This window comes from Cetorhinus maximus, chromosome 2 (assembly GCF_964194155.1).
Source record: "Cetorhinus maximus chromosome 2, sCetMax3.hap1.1, whole genome shotgun sequence".
Lineage (NCBI taxonomy): Eukaryota > Metazoa > Chordata > Chondrichthyes > Lamniformes > Cetorhinidae > Cetorhinus > Cetorhinus maximus.
The window spans coordinates 191,795,891-191,814,325 of NC_135880.1; the positions used below are offsets into that span (position 1 = coordinate 191,795,891).

General features: G+C 47.6%; 1 protein-coding gene across 1 annotated transcript in view; it reads left to right on the forward strand.

Moving 5' to 3' along the window:
- kirrel3a (kirre like nephrin family adhesion molecule 3a) overlaps window positions 1–18,435 on the forward strand; it is a 611,527-nt gene that overhangs the window by 542,714 nt on the left and 50,378 nt on the right. Inside the window, exons 7-9 of the mRNA XM_078558764.1 lie at window positions 9,055–9,203; window positions 10,315–10,442; window positions 18,267–18,393. Coding sequence (XP_078414890.1) covers window positions 9,055–9,203; window positions 10,315–10,442; window positions 18,267–18,393 — 404 coding nt within the window. The remainder of the gene's footprint in view (window positions 1–9,054; window positions 9,204–10,314; window positions 10,443–18,266; window positions 18,394–18,435) is intronic.

An 18,435-nucleotide genomic window follows, 5' to 3' on the forward strand; every position in this document is an offset into this window, starting at 1 on the left:
GTACACAATGAGATGAGGCTTTCTAGGCAACGTTAAGTAGATAGGGTGAAAGGAAATTAAACAAAATGAGGCAATATTCATTTTTGTATTGCGGAGTGGGCATTGCACAGACGCCTCCTGGTTTGCTGGAATCAGGACAGGTGCCTGTGTTGGAATAGATGGATTCGAAAAATGCTGATCTGTGTTGCCTTGATCTTGCATTTCTGACTATTAAACATAAGACCTTCTCTGTGTGGAGCTTCCAGCCGAAGGTGCAAATTTCACTCGTGCTCCTGTTTAATTGTGCCTAGAACTGCGATGTCGTCTGCTATGCAGATGCATCCTGTCTGTATAATTAGAAAATATCCTGGCTTACAAAAAGCCCAAACGGTAACCTTTGGAAACAGTTTCTCCCAAAGGGAGTACGGAATATCATTAACTTCTGGGATGTCTTCTCCAAATGCGCCAACCAGTAGCCATTTTTAGTGTCGTATTCAGAGAAGAATTTGATATTCGCAGTCTTGGGTTTCAGCTCCTCAAGTTTAGAAATTTTATGAGAGTATCATTTTAGAGCTGTATTCTGATGCCTTGGGCATAAACAAATGGGTATACAGAGTAGCATCTGCAGATAGATGGAATACTGCACCACTCATGAAACTTCCAATTCTATTGAACCTGTCCAGTTATTGGTTGGCTGTTGAGGTGATGGGGATGTCCTTGTGTTCTGTTGCCTTTGTCATTGAGCTATTGAAACTGTGGACGGTGACCAGCGTTAGATCCCTGAATGCTGGTAGGCATGCAATCACTGAACATCTGGCATCCACAACATAATATTTCTGGGGTAACCAGTGTGAATTGTTGAAGAGACACTTGAGTGTAATGGATCCCAGGGATGGGATCTCCGAGCCATTGTGCACGGTGAGTCTGGCAGTTGTTGGCTGAATCGTCATTTGCCACAGTGTGCAAAGTGAAAGGATGTTTGCACCTTCACCAGTATCCAGTTTTGCATATAGGTTATGCTGACCCTGCATCTGTGGGCATATAATTGGACAGTGGCAAAGGCTTCTGTGGGTGCCACACTGCCAATTCATTCTTTGATGTCCACTGTGCTGAATATCAACTCACTTTGTGTGTCAATGGCCTGTCATCCTACTCATCTGGCTGTGTAGTTTGACTTGACATTTCTTGTCTTGACACTGTTTGGTATGCACACTTGTTGCTTGGAATGCTGTGCCTGTGTTGCTTTTGGTGATGGTTTCTTGTGATATCGCACCAGTTGTTTTGGCCTTTGCTTTTTCCATTGATGCTTCCAGTGTCCTCTGGTGTCACATGCCTTGCACACATTGTTAAAAGCTGGGCAAGTTTGGGGTGTATGTATGAGGCTACACCACCCACATTACTTAATAAGCTTGCCGCACTGGCTATCATGCCAAAATGGATGATGGATGAATTACACATAGCCTGTAGACTCTGTCTACCTATTAGTATGGTTTTGTACTTTGCACGCTTTGCAGCAGTGCTTCCATGGTGTCAACTTTGGATTGGCCCAAGGTGTCTTTTTGGAACACTTGTATTGGGGTAGGTGCTATCATGAGCTTGATTATTCTGTTGTCTAGCTCTGCTGCCATGAAGTTACAATCATGCCCCTTTTCTCTGCATTTACTCATGCATTGATCAATGATCTCTGTCAGTTGTTGCCTAAAGGACATGAATTACAGACAGTGTATTCTGAAGTTGAGCTTCACTTGTAACTTATCCTCGAATTTTCTTTTATCTGGATACTTAAGGTCATCGGCTAACAGACCTAAAGTGTTCAGTCCTTGGAAGCCTTCATTGTGTATAATAATTTTAATTTTTATGACTTGTATGTCTGCTCTGGGGAGATTGAGGTTGAAAAAACATAGCTCTACTCATTGTTAGAACAATGTAAACTCAGATAGGAGGTCCATTGCCTTTCAGTTGAATGAGGTAAATTTTGTAGTCACCCTTTGGTATTTTTCAGGATGGCTAGAACCTCATCTGGAACAGGACAGCTGTTCAGGCTTTTTTTTACAGCTCTTCAGAACTTAGTTTTGCTCTCTGAGTTGCAGTACCTTAAGTGGCCACCCCATTAGCTAGTCATAGATTATTGGTTGACTGAAATGATGGCACTGTTGAACTGTTTCAGCTTTTCCTGGGCCCAGGTTAAGGCCCACCCACAAAACAGTGATTTTGGCGTGAAATGGAACTGCATACGTCAAAGAGTAAGTAAACAGTGGCAAAAGCATTTTGCAGCCTTCTTCTGATTGTTAGGACCTGTTAGGAGCTGTTACTTGACGCACTCTTCTTCCATAGGCCAATATCCAGTGCTTTAATCTTGCCCCAAGCAGCAGCAATAGGTTCTCTCCTATCTGTGGAATTCTGCTTAAAGCTAGACTCTGTGGAGTCAGCTATTTAATCTCTGTTCTTGCATAAACATTGCAGCAGAAAGGTAAGAATCACTTAAGTTCTCTCGAGTTTGAACAATCTTACCAGGGCCTGGTGCCTGCTGGCTGTCCCAAGGTGCCATGTCCCAGAATGAAGGTGCAGTGTGTTGGCTTCCTACAGAGCTGTAGAATTATTTATGCATGGTGAGTTAGCACTTGATAGTTGTTTTACTTCACACCAGTTGTTCTTCTGCATGTGAAAGAGTTGAAGCTTGTATAGTTCTCAGTCAAGCCTTCAAAAACAATACTGCCACCATCTTACATTCTTCTATTTGATGTAAATATAGCAATCATATGCCCAGGATTGGTAAAACAATAATCTGTGCTCTTTATGAGAAGTTAAGACGATATACATATAATGTTAACTGAGAGGCTGTGTATGCACATCCGACTTCTAAAAGCTGCTGTTGGATATTAAGTTCAGAATCATAGGACCACTACTTCACATCCTGTGTCAAGGTGGTAGTGATTGACAGCAGTGTAAGATATGCATCCTTAAAGGTACATGCACACCACACCACAACACCAACAGCCTGCCTGTCAGCCAGGAAAGCAGAGGGGAGAAGACAGAGTGGCGGAGAGGGAGTGTGGTGTTGTCAGCCGAATTGCGTAGTGGAGGGGAGGGGAGTAGATCATAGGGGGAGAGATCGCAAGAGGGAAAAGATCACAGAGGAAGAGATTTTGGGGAGAGATGACAGTTGGTGGGACAATTCAGATGCAAATCATGTACATTCATGGGCTGGTAGCATGGGGATGGGGGGGATGGGGTGGGGGCGGTGGGGTAGACTGGGTAGAGACGGCAATTGTGACACTGGGATCAGGTAAACTTGTTGATAAGGGATAAATCATTCCTGTTTCCCCTAGCCCACAATCTGTGGTATCAATGCACTTTACCTTATGGGTCCAGCTCTCCTGGCCTCCTTTTACCTGCCGGGATTCCTGAGGTCCCAGAATCTCGGCCAAAATGGGCTCAAAATAAAACATTTGTTAAAATGGAAGCACACAGCCTCCCTGAAAGTTCTAACTGACTGCCCACCTCTTGAGAGCGGATTGGTTATCCACACTCCCTCTGTTAAAGCTGGGCGTGGGCAGGTTGGAGATGGGTTTGAAATTTACAGAAGTTTAAATTTTCACCCAAGCATTTTTTTTGGGGAGTGGGGGGTGGGGGAATTCAAATTAAAACTTTACAGGAAAAATCCTTTACTTCCACTCATTCTGGTGGCGTGGACAGTTAATTTGTTAAATTTTACAATGAATATTCACCATATATAGAGCAGGCCTCAAACCATGCCCTGCCTCCTCCTCTCCTCAGCTCACGTGCAAGCATCCAACTTTGTAAGCAGAAACCACCCCCCACTCCACCACCCCCCAATCCACCCCCACCCCCCCCCCCCCCCAAACACTCAAACACCGCCCCTCGTACTGAACACCCCCCGCCCCACCCCCACCCCCCCAACTCCTGGTTTATCAGATGTTTAGTTCCAGTGGCTCAGTGTGATGGGCTCAGCACAGGTTGAGTTGCCAGCTCTCCTTGGATATATTCCTGGAGATACCATCACATGACCTCTGACCTCCAACTGCCTCGCCACTAGGCGCCCAAGCAGCTATTTTCCCCCTTTTTCGATTCTCTTAAGAAATAAACCACAAAAGTGCTCACAGAAAGTTAAATTGAAAAGCAACTTATCTGATGACCCTATCATTTGCTCCCCTGCTGTTGGAAGCAGAGTGAGGAGATTAACCTTTAATTCCCGAAGATTGCTGGACAATCCTGCAGGGCTAGTGACTCCATCATTCTAACACCGCCAAGGCGGTGCTGAAATGATCAGAGATGTGATCTTGCGACGTGAACGATGAGATGTCAGATTAAAGCCTCTCGCCGGTCCTCAGGGCCTGGCTGATCAATGCAGACAGCAACGTGAGAAGGATTATTTACCCGAAATACTGAGCCTGGGAACATTCTGAGATATCAGCCCCACAAAGGATGAACTGATTCTCATGGCTGCCTCCCAAAGTCTCTTGATCCATGCACACAGAGGGAACATACTTCTCCTGCTGCAAAGCGAAACCTCATTAAGGCCGGCAATTCTTCAACAAACACTGTTTGGAGCGTTTTGTGAATTACCTCAAACTGCATGAGTCTACTTTTGATCCCACGTATGAACCCATCCATAATCTAAAGATCTCTGCCCTAAATCATTGTAAACCCAGCAGATCCATAAGATTGCACTTTTATAGTCGGTTTATATCATTTTGCCAGCTTAAATAATGGTGGATATTCTGTGCTCTCAGTCTTGTAAAATACATGGTGCTTGCATCAGAAATACACAGAGACAATAGTGAATAAATGGTCAGAAAGTGTTTCAGTGAGGACTGTACAGCGAGTGCTATGGTGAGGGCTGTAACAGAGTATTATGAGGGCTGTAATAGTGAATGTTACAGGGAAGGCTGGAACAGTGTTACAATGAGGGGTGTAATAGTGAGTGTTAAAGCAAAGAGTGGAGCAGAGAGTGTTACAATGAAGGCTGCAACAGAAAATGTTACATTGTGGGGTGTAACAGTGAGTGTTACAATGAAGGGTGTAACAGAATGTGTTACAGCTGGTGATATAACAGAGAGTGTTACAATGAGGGGTGTAACAGAGTATTACATTGAGGGGTGTAATGGAGAGTGTTACAGTGAGGGGTGTAACAGTGAATTTTATAGTGAGGGGTGTAATGGAGAGTGTTAAAGTGAGATCTGTAACAGAGAATATTACAGTGAGTGGTGTTATATAGAGCGTTACAATGAGGCGTGGAACAGAGAGTATCACAGTGAGGGCTGTGCCACTGAGTATTACAGTGAGGCTGAAACAGAGACTGTTTTGGTGAGGGCTGCAATATATAGTGTTACAGTGAGGGCTGTAACAATGAGTTTTACAGTGAGGAGTTTGACAAAGTGTTATGGAGAAGGGTGCAACAGAGAATATTACAGTGAGGGCTGTAACAGAGAGAGTTCCAGAAAGGCTGCAACAGAGAGTTTTACATTGTGGGGTGTAACAGTGAGTGTTACAGTGAGGTTGAAACAGAGGGTGTTAAAGTTAGAGCTGCAACATAGAGTGTTACAGTGAGGGTTGTAACAGTGAGTGTTACAGTGAGGGGTATAACAGAGAGTGTTACAGTGAGGGGTGCGAAAGAGAGTATTACAGTGAGGGCTGTAACAGTGAGTGTTGCAGTTAGGGGTTTGACAGAGTGTTACGGAGAGGGATTTAACAGTGAGTGTTACTAAGGTCTGTAACAAGGAGTGTCACAGTTAGGGGTGGAAAAGAGAGTGCTACAGTGAGGTGTTACAATAAGGACCGTAACAATTAGTGTTACAGTGAGAAATGTAACAGTAAGTGTTACAGTGAGGACTGCAACAGGGAAAGTTATACTGATGGGTGTAAATGGGAGGTGTACACTTTGGAATGTGACAGTGTATTCATGATTTTAAAGTGAGGGAGTGAGTTAAATCAGTAAGGGATGTGGGGCATTTCATGGTGTTGGAATTATGCATGTGGGGCATTCAGAGTATTACAGTGAGGAGTGTGGGCTATAATCAGAGCGTTGCCGTGAAGGAGTGGGTTTATAATGGTGTTACAGTGAGGGTGTAGGTTATATCTGGCTGTTACAGAGAGGGTGTGGGTTATATTATGTTGTTACAGTGAGGGTGTGTGGTATATCTGGGTGTAACAGTGAGGGTGTGGGTTATATCACGGTTTACAGTGAGGGTGTGGGTTATATCATGATGTTACAGTGAGGGTGTGGGTTATAACATGATGTTACAGTGAGGGTGTAGGTTATATCCAATGTTACAGTGAGGGTGTGGGTTATATCACAATGTTACAGTGAGGGTGTGGGTTATAACATGATGTTACAGTGAGGGTGTGGGTTATATCCAATGTTACAGTGAGGGTGTGGGTTATATCACAATGTTACAGTGAGGGTGTGGGTTATAACATGATGTTACAGTGAGGGTGTGGGTTATATCACAATGTTACAGTGAGGGTGTGGGTTATAACATGATGTTACAGTGAGGGTGTGGGTTATATCACAATGTTACAGTGAGGGTGTGGGTTATATCATGATGTTACAGTGAGGGTGTAGGTTATATCCAATGTTACAGTGAGGGTGTGGGTTATATCACAATGTTGCAGTGAGGGTGTGGGTTATATCACAATGTTACAGTGAGGGTGTGGGTTATATCACAGTGTTGCAGTGAGGGTGTGGGTTATATCACAATGTTGCAGTGAGGGTGTGGGTTATATCACAATGTTGCAGTGAGGGTGTGGGTTATATCACAATGTTACAGTGAGGGTGTGGGTTATATCACAATGTTACAGTGAGGGTGTGGGGGTTTTTTTATTCATTCATGGGATGTGGTTTTTGTTGGCTGGGCCATCTTTTATTGCCCATCACTAATTGCCCTTGAGAAGGTGGTGGTGAGCTGCCTTCTTGAACTGCTGTAGTCCATGTGGTGTAGGTACACTCAGTGCTGTTAGGAAGGGAGTTCCTAACTTTGACCCAGTGACATTGAAGGAACGGTGATACATTTCCAAGTCAGGTTGGTGAGTGACTTGGAGGGGAACTTCTAGGTGATGATGTTCCCATCATTCTGCTTCCCTTGTCCTTCTAGGTGGTAGTGGTCGTGGTTTTGGAAGATGCTGTCGAAGGAGCCCAGGTGAATTCCTGCAGTGCATCTTGTAGATGGTACACACTGCTGCTACTGTGCATTGGTGGTTGATGGAGTGAATGTTTCTGGATGTGGTGCCAGTCAAGTGGGCTGCTTTGTCCTGGATGGTGTCAAGCTTCTTGAGTGTTGTGAGGGCTGCACTCATCCAGGCAAATGGAGAGTATTCCAGCACAATCCTGACTTGTGCCTTGTAGATGACGGACAGGTTTTGGGGAGTCAGGAGGTGAGTTACTCGTTGCAGGATTTCTAGCCTCTGACCTGCTCTTGTAGCCACAGTATTTATATGGCTAGTCCAGTTCAATTTCTGGTCAATGGTAACCGCCAGGATGTTGATAGTGGGGGATTCAGTGACAGTAATGCCATTGAACATCAAAGGGCGATGGTTGGATTCTCTCTTGTTGGAGATGGTCATTGCCTGACACTTGTGCGGCACGAATGTTACTTGCCACTTGTCAGCTCAAGACTGGGTATTGTCCGGGTTTTGCTGCATTTGGACATGGACTGCTTCAGTGTCTGAAGAGTCACGAACGGTGCTGAACATTGTGCAATCATCAGTGAACATCCCCACTGCTGACCTTATGTTGGAAGGAAGGTCATTGATGAAATAGCTGAAGATGGTTGTGCCGAGAAACTCCTGCAGTGATGTCCTGGGTGTGGGTTATATCATGGTATTGCAAAAGGGTGTGGGTTATATCTGGGTGTTACAATGAGGCTGTGGGTTATACCTGGGCATTACAGTGAGGGTGTAGGTTATATCATGGAGCTACAGTGAGGGTGTGGGTTATATGAAAGTGCTACAGTGAGGGTGTGGGTTATATGAAAGTGTTACAGTGAGGGTGTGGGTTATATGAATATGTTACAGTGAGGGTGTGAGTTATATGAAAGTGTTACAGTGAGGGTGTGGGTTATATGAAAGTGTTACAGTGAGGGTGTGGGTTATATGAATGTGTTACAGTGAGGGTGTGGGTTATATGAAAGTGTTACAGTGAGGGTGTGGGCTATATGAAAGTGTTACAGTGAGGGTGTGGGTTATATGAAAGTGTTACAGTGAGGCTGTGGGTTATATGAAAGTGTTACAGTGAGGCTGTGGGTTATACGGAAGTGTTACAGTGAGGGTGTGGGTTATATGAAAGTGTTACAGTGAGGGTGTGGGTTATATGAAAGTGTTACAGTGAGGGTGTGGGTTATAAGAAAGTGTTACAGTGAGGATGTGGGTTATACGGAAGTGTTACAGTGAGGGTGTGGGTTATATGAAAGTGTTACAGTGAGGGTGTGGGTTATATGAAAGTGTTACAGTGAGGGTGTGGGTTATATGAAAGTGTTACAGTGAGGGTGTGGGTTATATGAAAGTGTTACAGTGAGGGTGTGGGTTATATGAAAGTGTTACAGTGAGGGTGTGGGTTATATGCAAGTGTTACAGTGAAGCTGTGGGTTATATGAAAGTGTTACAGTGAGGGTGTGGGTTATATGAAAGTGTTACAGTGAGGGTGTGGGTTATATGAAAGTGTTACAGTGAGGGTGTGGGTTATATACAAGTGTTACAGTGAGGGTGTGGGTTATATGAAAGTGTTACAGTGAGGGTGTGGGTTATATGAAAGTGTTACAGTGAGGGTGTGAGTTATATGAAAGTGTTACAGTGAGGGTGTGGGTTATATGGAAGTGTTACAGTGAGGGTGTGGGTTATATGCAAGTGTTACAGTGAGGGTGTGGGTTATATGAATGTGTTACAGTGAGGGTGTGGGTTATATGAAAGTGTTGCAGTGAGGGTGTGGGTTATATGAAAGTGTTGCAGTGAGGGTGTGGGTTATATGAAAGTGTTACAGTAGACTGGGATGTATGCAATGATTCGGGTTTCTTCAGTCCCAGGTTATTGATTTAGTGTTTGATTTGCTGTGTGTTTCAGATGGGCAAAGGCTGGTCAGTTGCTGAGAGGAGTTCTGGGTGAGACGTACGAGACAATTGTGGACTACACCTTCTTTACAGAGCCTGTATCCTGTGCCGTGTCGAATCCATTGGGAAGTACAAACATCAGTAGAACCGTCGATGTGTACTGTAAGGAGTGTTTAACTGCACTTGTCATTCTCCCTATCTCCCAACTCTCAGCCGTTCCCCAGTCTGCCAATTGGAAGATAGCAGAAAATAACTACACTGCCTCCTCAATATCTGGGGTGCTGGGCATTTCATCAGCATCGTTGCCATCACAAAATTAAGCCCACGTCTCGGGGCTGGAAAGTTTTGGGAGGGAGGGGGAGGGCCTGGTGGGGGTGATGTTAATCCATCGAAAAGACAAAATGCAATTCTCACCCAGCGCCTGCACCCATTACCATCTCCCATCCTGGAAAGACAGGTGTGTCATTAACATATTCAAATTGTCTCAATGCAGGCGGGAACCTGATTTAAGGCTCACTGAGTTTTCCAGGAGGTGGGTCACATCTCCTTACGTGTTTCCGCATCATATTCTGTGCAGAGGTTTTGGTGAGACCACATCTGGAGTACTGTGTGCAATGTTGGTCTCCACGCTTTATAAAGGATGTACTTGCATTAGAGGCGGTACAGTGAAGGCTCACTAGATTGGTCCCTGGGATGAGGGGCTGTCCTATGATGAGAGGCTGAATAAATTGCTTCTATATTCACTGGAGTTTAGAAGAATGAGAGGCGATTTTATTGGAACATCCAAACTTCTGAAGAGGTTTGATAGGGTGGACACTGAGAGATTGTTTCCATTAGTCAGGGAGTCTAAACCACAGGGGCGGGTCACAGTCTCAGGTTAAGGGGCCGATCGTTTAGGACTGAGATGAGGAAAATTTTCTTCACTCAAAGGGTTGTGAATCTCACCCCCAGAGGGTTGTGGATGCTCCATCGTTGAATATGGTTAAGGCTGGGACAGATTTTTGCTCTCTCAGGGAATTAAAGGATATGGGGAGCGGGTGGGAAAATGGAGTTGAAGCCCAAGATCGGCCATGATCGTATTGTCTATTCCTGTTCCTATTTCTTGTGTTCTTGTATTACGTTCCTGTGAAACGTATTGGGACTACGTGTTACTGCATTAAAGATGCTATATAAATCCAAGTTGTTGTTGGGATGTTGCCTCAGCTTTTCTAAAAATGTACACCGACTCGTCCTTCACCTCCAACCAACTTTTCTCTCCCTTCTCCCTGTGCAGTTGGCCCCCGGCTGATTTCTGAGCCCCAGTCTCTGTCCGTCGACCTGGGTTCGAGCGCCATCTTTAACTGCGCCTGGACTGGAAACCCGTCTCTCACCATCGTGTGGATGAAGCGAGGCTCCGGGGTGGTGAGTATGGAAACTGGTACTGGTCAGTCAGCAGGCATGTTGTAATGCCCAGGGGTGACCTGTCCACCCCCCTTCTGCACCTTCTCCATTTACCATCCAATCCCCACGAGTGCGGGTGAGGCCAGGGACACCGTGTGATGAGACCGATGTGGGAAAGTCATTCTTTCACTCTCTGGGGCATTCTTTCACCATTGTTTCACTTTAGTTGGGATGCTTGTACAATGAATTTTTATTGAAATATTAATTTTCAGGATCTGGCTTAACTGGCACGTCCAACATTTGACTATCCATCTCTAGCTGCCCTTGAGAAGGTGGTGGTGAGCTGCCTTCTTGAACCGCTGCAGTCCATGTGGTGTAGGTACACCCCCAGTGCTGTTAGAGAGGGAGTTCCAGGCTTTTGACCCAATGAGGGAATGGCAAGATGGTTCCGTGGTGTGTTCAGGGTTTCTCATTGTCCTGCCCACTTATACTGATGATTTATCATTCTGTGATTACAGTGCTAGGAATGCTGCCCCAGGGGCCAGTCTGATCCTTCAGATGTTATCAATTGAGCAGCCCAATTATTTCACACTTTCATGTGATTTTCTTTGACAGAAGAGGTTGTGTCCTGAATATGTTGGTCTCAGTTGGGAGCTGTTGTTGCTGTTATGGACAGAAGGGGGATTAATTTAAACAGCTCTGATCTCTCTTCTCACTACCCGTCCGTAAACAGAAAGGTGTTTTTGAGTTTTGATATTCCCCTTTATAAGTGGTGGTGTATTTTCCCCAACCCTTCGGGTTTGGAGTAATCCAATCCTCTATTAATAACCCCACAGCAATCTCAAGATAAGGTAAAATAAGGTGGGTAGCTTATTTTACACACACACACACAAAACACAGAAAGGGGTTTTGCAACATCTGCCCCTTTTGCATTCGTACAATAAAAGCGGAATAAGGGAAAGAAAGGGGTTCAGGGCAAAGACCACAATAAAAATAAGAATTATGGTTTCGCCTGAGACCAGAGTCCAGAATCAATGTCCAAGGAAGGTTCTTTTAGGAGGCTTTCTCTGGCAGAATTCCTGGTCTTGGTCCTAGGAACTCGGTTGCAAGTTGAGTCAGTTGATGATGCAGCAAAGTATTCTTGTATCTTGGGTATTAGTTCACTCTGTAGGCAAAATACAGGATTCTTTCTGGAGATCACACTCTGAGAGAGATGGGGGTCAGAGACAGGCTGCTAGCCTGGAGTCCAGTTCTCTTCGGAGGTTAAACCGCAAAGGAAGATAACATTCAAAAGCTGTATAATTAAAGGAATTCAGACAGCTCAAGTCTCAGTCATGTGACAGCCTGGTTTCATGTTGAGCTAATTCAGCTAACAAGGCCCCTTGTTGAAACACACTGTGGTTTGGAGCATGGTGGGGCCATTAGCAATTGGAGATTCGGAGTCACAAACAGCTCTACCTTAGTCCATAGCTGGCTGCTGCAGACTTAGTGTCTACTATCCTTCATGTTGGCTTGGCTGGAATGTTTATAGAACACAAGGCATATTACATTCCAGGGGGTTTGATGTGTTAGACTTTGTTTGATTTCAAACAGCTCAGAATCTTCCAGAAAGCAGCATGTGATCAGCTGCAGCCATTTTATCAGCCCAGCAATTGTCCATTTTGAAAAACAGAAAGAATAATGTTATAAAGTAGCCAGGCTGAAGTAGATATATATATATATATATGTATACTTTTTTCCTTCCTGTCTCCTGGATGGGACATTGGGCAATGTAAGCTGACACAAGGAGTCTGTAGGTTAAAAGGGGGACAAGATCACAAGATCAGCCAGGGACCCTGCTCCCGATCACCAACCAAGGGATAAGGGCATGTGTGCTCGTGTGTGAACACTGGGTGAGTTATGGACCAGAGCCATCTGCAGTGCCCCCTTGTGTCCAATAATCTGCCAGGACTCCTTTACCAATTGCAGCAACCTGTGTGGGAAACTCAGCAGTTCAATAAAATGCAGTCTGAGGACAAACTTGTTCCTGGTACACAGCTCAGTGTGTCCCCTCTGTGGACAGTTTCTAAAGAATCATTTCCATAATATAATGTCCTCTCGCATTAACGTATCCACTTTTACATCCTCAGGACATCCTAAAGTGCCTAACGGCAAGTGAAGCATCTTTGAAGTGTAACCACGGTTATAATGTAGGAAACGTGGCCATCACTTAACGCACAGCAAGCTCCCACAAAGCAGCAGTGTAATATATGACTAGATAGTCTGATTTAGAACAAGAGAACACAGTCTCAGAATAAGAGATGAGGAGGAATTTCTTCACTCAGAGGTTGTTAATCTTTGGAATTCTCTGCCCCATGGGGCTGTGGAGGGTCAGTCATTGAATGTGTTCAAGACAGGGATCAATAGATTTCTAGATATTAAAGATATCAAGGAATATGGGGATGGTGCGGGAAAATAACCTTGAGGTAAAAGATCAGCCATGATCTGTTTGAATGGCAGAGTAGGCTCGAGGGGCCGAATGGCCTACTCCTGCTCTTATTGCCTATGTCCCTATGTCAGCTGAGGGAAAATATTGACCAGGGCACCAGGGAGAACTCCCCGGTTCTTCCAGGAGTAATGGTACATTTCACATCCACCTGAGACAGCAAACAGGGCCTCTGTTTAATGTTGCTTTTGAAAGATGGATCCTTGGTCACTGCAACACTCACTCAATATCATTTTCACCCCTCTCCTAATATTACTCAGTTCTATTGAGGGGTCATGAGGACTCGAAACGTCAACTCTTTTCTTCTCCGCCGATGCTGCCAGACCTGCTGAGTTTTTCCAGATAATTCTGTTTTTGTTTTGGATTTCCAGCATCCGCAGTAGTTTTTTTGTTTTTTTCATTCTGGAGTGCCTGCCTAGATTATATGCACAAGTCTCTGGAGTGTGACTGGAAGCCACAACATCCTGATTCAGAGGTGAGCATGCTGTCACTGCACTAAGGAGGTCTTCCCACCCCTTCTTTCTGGATTTAGGCATGGAATTCTGTGTCTACCAGCACAACACATAGAGCAGAAATCTTGGTCGCCTACGTAGACTGAACACGCTTTCAAATGACACAGACAGGGACCTTTATCCAGCCGGGACAGGCAGCCTACAACTTTCGGGGTGCACTAAAGATGGCAGCCCCCCCCCCCCCCCCCCCCCCCCCACCTTCACCCAGCCCCCTGCACCACGTGACCCCTGGCTCTTGGCACTCTCAGAGCGCTGCATGACAATCAGCCATTCGTTTTCCTCATTCCTTTCACTGGGCCACTGATGGAGTGAAACATGAGCAAACAGCACCACTTGGTGGCGAGCGGTGATGTTGCAGCGCAGTCCTCCACAGGTCAGTCAGAATTCAAAAGAAAAACTGGGGGCAGAACGTTTTCCTGAGCGGGCGGGCACGCGCCCCATCCACTCGAGCGTAAAATAGTGCCTGATGACGTTGGACGAGCATCCCGACATCATCGCGCAATATTTTGGTCGGCGGGCGCGCGTGGATATCAGACACGCATCCGCCATCATTTACGAGGCCAGTTAAGGCCATTAAAAAGGCAACTAAGCTGGATTTTACGTTGCCTGTGTGATTTTGTGCTCGTCGCACAGGCAAAACAGTCAGGCGGGCAGCCGACAATTTGCTAAACCTCATCCAAGGGTGTGATAAAAAGGGTCAGCAGCATTGCCAGTGTGAGCAGTGAGGAGTTATGGAGACAGTTTGCAGCTGGTTGCTTATTGGTACTTGGAAGCTCCATCTCTGATCTTCATTGTTAGCATTTCCAGGCTTCATTTCAGTTCTCCTTGACGCCTGCAGGGCCCCCGGAGGATTCAGACCGTGTTCACCCTTCCAGGTATCAGACAGCCTTCCCTTACACCTGGAATGGGGATTGTGGTCTCCGCTGGTGGCACCTCCTCCTCTGAGGAGGAAGAGAGGGGCAGAAGGGAGAGGAGGCCAGGTGTCCCAATGCAGCTTCCAGGGGAGGGACCTGTGGGAGGAAAGGCGCAGGCACAAGGGGCACAGGACCAACAGGAAGTCCCCAGAAGGGGCCACAGAAGATGCCACTTTCCTGCTGCCAGGGTTTACAGGCGGCGATGCAGCTACCTCAATATGTCCGAGGTGCAATGCCGAAAGAGGATCCGTCTCTCAAGGGCGAGCATGACCTCCATCTGTCAGAGGATCAGCCCTGAGATCAGCTGCAACTGTGTGGGTGGACACCCCATGCCAGTGGCTCTGAAGGTCACAGTGGCCTTCAAATTCTATGCCTTCGGCTCTTTCCAGGGGTCAGTGGGGGATCTGTGTGGAGTCTCCCAATCATCTGTCCACAGTTGTGTCAAGCTGGTGATAGAAGCTCTGTTCAGGTGGATAATGACATTTATTCATTTCCATACGGACGAGGCCAGCCAGGCTGAGTGAGCCAGAGGCTTTGCAGCGATTGCTGGTTCCCCCATGTCTAGGGTGCCATCGACTGTACACATGTAGCCATCAAGGCACCAGCAGGTCAGCCGGGTGCTTTCGTCAACAGGAAGGGATCCCACTCCATGAACGTGCAGATAGTGTGTGGGATGCAGATTCTGCAAGTTTGACAAGGTACCCAGACAGCTCCCATGACGCTTACACCCTGAGACACTCCCAGATGCCGGGGCTCTTCAGTGCTCCAGCCCGGCTGGATGGATGGCTGCTGGTTGACAAGGGCTATCCCCTGAAATGGTGACTCATGACGCCTCTCCACCAGCCAAGAATAGAGGCAGAGCAGTGTTACAACAGGAGTCATGCCTCCAAAACGGCAGTGATAGAGAGGACCATGGGTCTTCTCAAGATGCGCTTCCAATGCCTGGACCATTCAGGGGGAGCACTACAATACCCCCCAGAGTGGGTGTCACTGATAGTGGTTGCATGCTGCACTCTCCACAATCTGGCACTGGCAAAGGGGGAACCAACTGGAGGAAGAGGATGTTGATGCAGCTGCACAGGCCACAGATGATGAGTCCAGTAGTGAGTCAGAGGAGGAGCACGATGAGGAGAACGCTGAGGGGGAGGGAGACCTCGGTAACCTCCAGGGAGGCAGGGACACCATGGGCGCTTTGATCCAACGCTCCTTCAGCTAGGTTGCCAAAGATCAGCTTCAACCACATGCCAGAGCTGCTGCCTCCATCCTGGGTGTCTGAATTGACCCTTTCCTTTGCAGCCAAAGTCCACTCAGTGCCTGTGCAATGAAATATCCATCCACTCACGTCCAGCATTACAGACTGGCGTACCCTGCACCAGGAAAAAAAAATGTGATGCATACTCAGGCCATCAGAACCAAAGCAAATTTAATGTTATTGTCACATTGAAATCATTATGACATTATAATTATTGTCCACACCAGCAGACATACAAACCAAACATAAATGAACAGAAAATCACCCGTGACCTGCCCCCCTTGTGCTCATGGTGCCTCTAATTTATGTTTCTGAGTGTTACGTCTTGATGCCCCCCCCACTCCCTCCCCCCCACCCCCCCCGCCACGCTCGCAGCGGCATTTGAGACAGCTCGCTGACTCTGCGGTCCTGTTGGCCTCGATGACCTTGGCAATCGTCCTCTGGCCAGTGGAGCCTGTGCTGGCCCTGCCTGGGAGGTACCAGCCAGTGCCATGGCTGGCATCACCCCAGTCATCGCAGCCTCATCAGATGGCACGGTCACTGGAAGACGGGCAGAGCAGCTGCTGCCGTCGTCCAGAACGCCCTGAGAGGAGCCCACGGAGACGACAAGCAGCTCACGCATCAACGTGAGGTCACCTAGCTGGGATACTGGGTGCCTCATCCATCTTCCACACTGACTGACCGCCTGAGGCCATTGTGTGGGCTTGCAGGTCCGAGTGCTATCCCGGGAACCCCTCATTCTGTCCCTGGAGATTCTTCTCCATGACAGTTGCCAATCTCTCAAAGGAGGAGACAGTGCGCTCAGCCATGAGGGTCAACGCAATGCCCACACTCCCCATGGACTTCTCCACAACGGAGCGCATGGCACACAGACCCTCATGGATCTCTGCCAGATCCTCTCTCACATCCCACTGGACATCTGGCATCTGTCACCTAATGGACACCTCCAGAGGTTCATCATCAGCCTTCAACCTAGCGTCACCCTGGTCCCCAACAGCCCTCCGATTGCAAGCTCCCTGGGCACTCTCTGCCTCCGCCTGCGAGTGTGAAGTGCCCTCACCAATGACATTCTAGCTGCTGATCTAATGCCCACTGAGGTGCTGGTATCTGCGCTGGTGCCTGGTTCAGAGAGCGGGTGTGACACAGGGGCAAATGAAGCTCAGTGGTCCTCCAGTGTCAGGGGTGGCCCTTTGGGGTCCGGAGAGCGAACGCCTGCTGGTGAACCTAAAAGGGAGAACAAGGACACGTCTTTAGTTAAAGTCATCACACTGTCACTGTACATGCCAAGCACCCTGGTGAGACAGTGGAGATCTGCATCATGGTGCCCTCGTCTTTCAATGATCAATAGAGACTCCAGGTTTGAGGCTCCCATCAATGAAGAGACTACACTAGAATGGTTACACAATCTGAAACTCTCCTTCTGTGCACCACACTCTTACCTTTGTCTAGCACCCCTGCCCCTCCACGCCTGGGTGAATGGGGAGTGTGCTGGCTCTCTAGCTCCAGAGCGTCCTGCTCGAATCTGCTGAGCAGCAGCAGGTTGGATGGGGCCTCCGCCTGGACGTGCCCTCTCTGATTGGTTATGGCTTGTCTTCTCTTGAAAGGACAGACAAGCATTGATTAGTCCACTGCTCTACCATTGCAGCCTGGCCAACCCCAGCTGAGGAACACCTTGCAGGGCACACCCAAGTCGTGGCCCTCGAACTGCAAGGCAGTCAGTCCAAGCAGCCAGGGATCACCCTCTTGGCCAGCTCCAGTGTCATTGACAATTGACACTCAGACTCTAGCACCCCTGAGCTCCACTGGGGGGGGTGGCCATACCTTAACAAATCTACTCGCTGACCCATGCCAACATGGTACTCACCCTTCCTGAGCACAGCAGGTCATTAAACCTTTTCCGGCACTGTACCCATGTGAGCCTCACTACATCATGGCTGCTAACCAGCGCTACCTCTTTGTGAGATGCCGTGGCCTTCGCTTCCCCACTCTGGGGACAAGAGTGTTCCTCCTGACAGCCACCTCCTCCAGGAGGACCACAAGACACTCATTCGAAAAGCGGGGGTCCAGGTGCCCACCTGACCTGCCCTCCCGTCTGCCGAATCCAACCGCACTCAACTCCATAACGTGAATATTAGAAACGCAGAAGAGACGTTCTTCCATGGCAGCCTCCTGGGGCCTGCCTGGGCCGTTTTTAAACTGGCCGCCGGGTCGCCATTAGACCTGGCAGCTGAGAGGGCCCCGCCCCATCCCGACCATTGGGGTGCTGCGTTTCACACTGGGTGGGTTTTAATTGGCTCACCAGAGTGAAGTCGCGGCCATGGGCCAATCACGGGCAGCGGCACATTCTCCGGCCAATCCCGGATCCGCCCACTGACCTGACAATTCTGCCTTGGGAGTTTGGGAAATTGGAATAAAAAAGCACGGAAAATGTGGAAAGTGGACGATGGATCCATTAGCATCTAAAATAGGAAGTGGTGTCTGAGGGCAGTGAGGGGCCATGACTTGTCTGATTTCTCTTTCTCTGTCTCTCCAGCATTTTCTGTTTTTTAACTGCTCACACAGCTCACAGCCTCAACCTACCAGAGAGGACATGCCCCAGAGACAGCGATGGAGAGTTAATTTCCATTGTGCTTTGCCGCGTTCCTGTTATTGAACTCTGACCATCCCCTCTGCTTCCTTTAGGTTCTCAGCAATGACAACATCATGACTCTAAAGGCCGTCGCTCAGGAGGATGCTGGGAAGTATGTCTGCAGGGCCGTTGTGCCGCGAGTTGGTGCTGGGGAGAGGGAGGTCAGCCTGACGGTCAATGGTAAAATACTGCTCTGTTCCCAGTTTACAAATCTGTAATGTA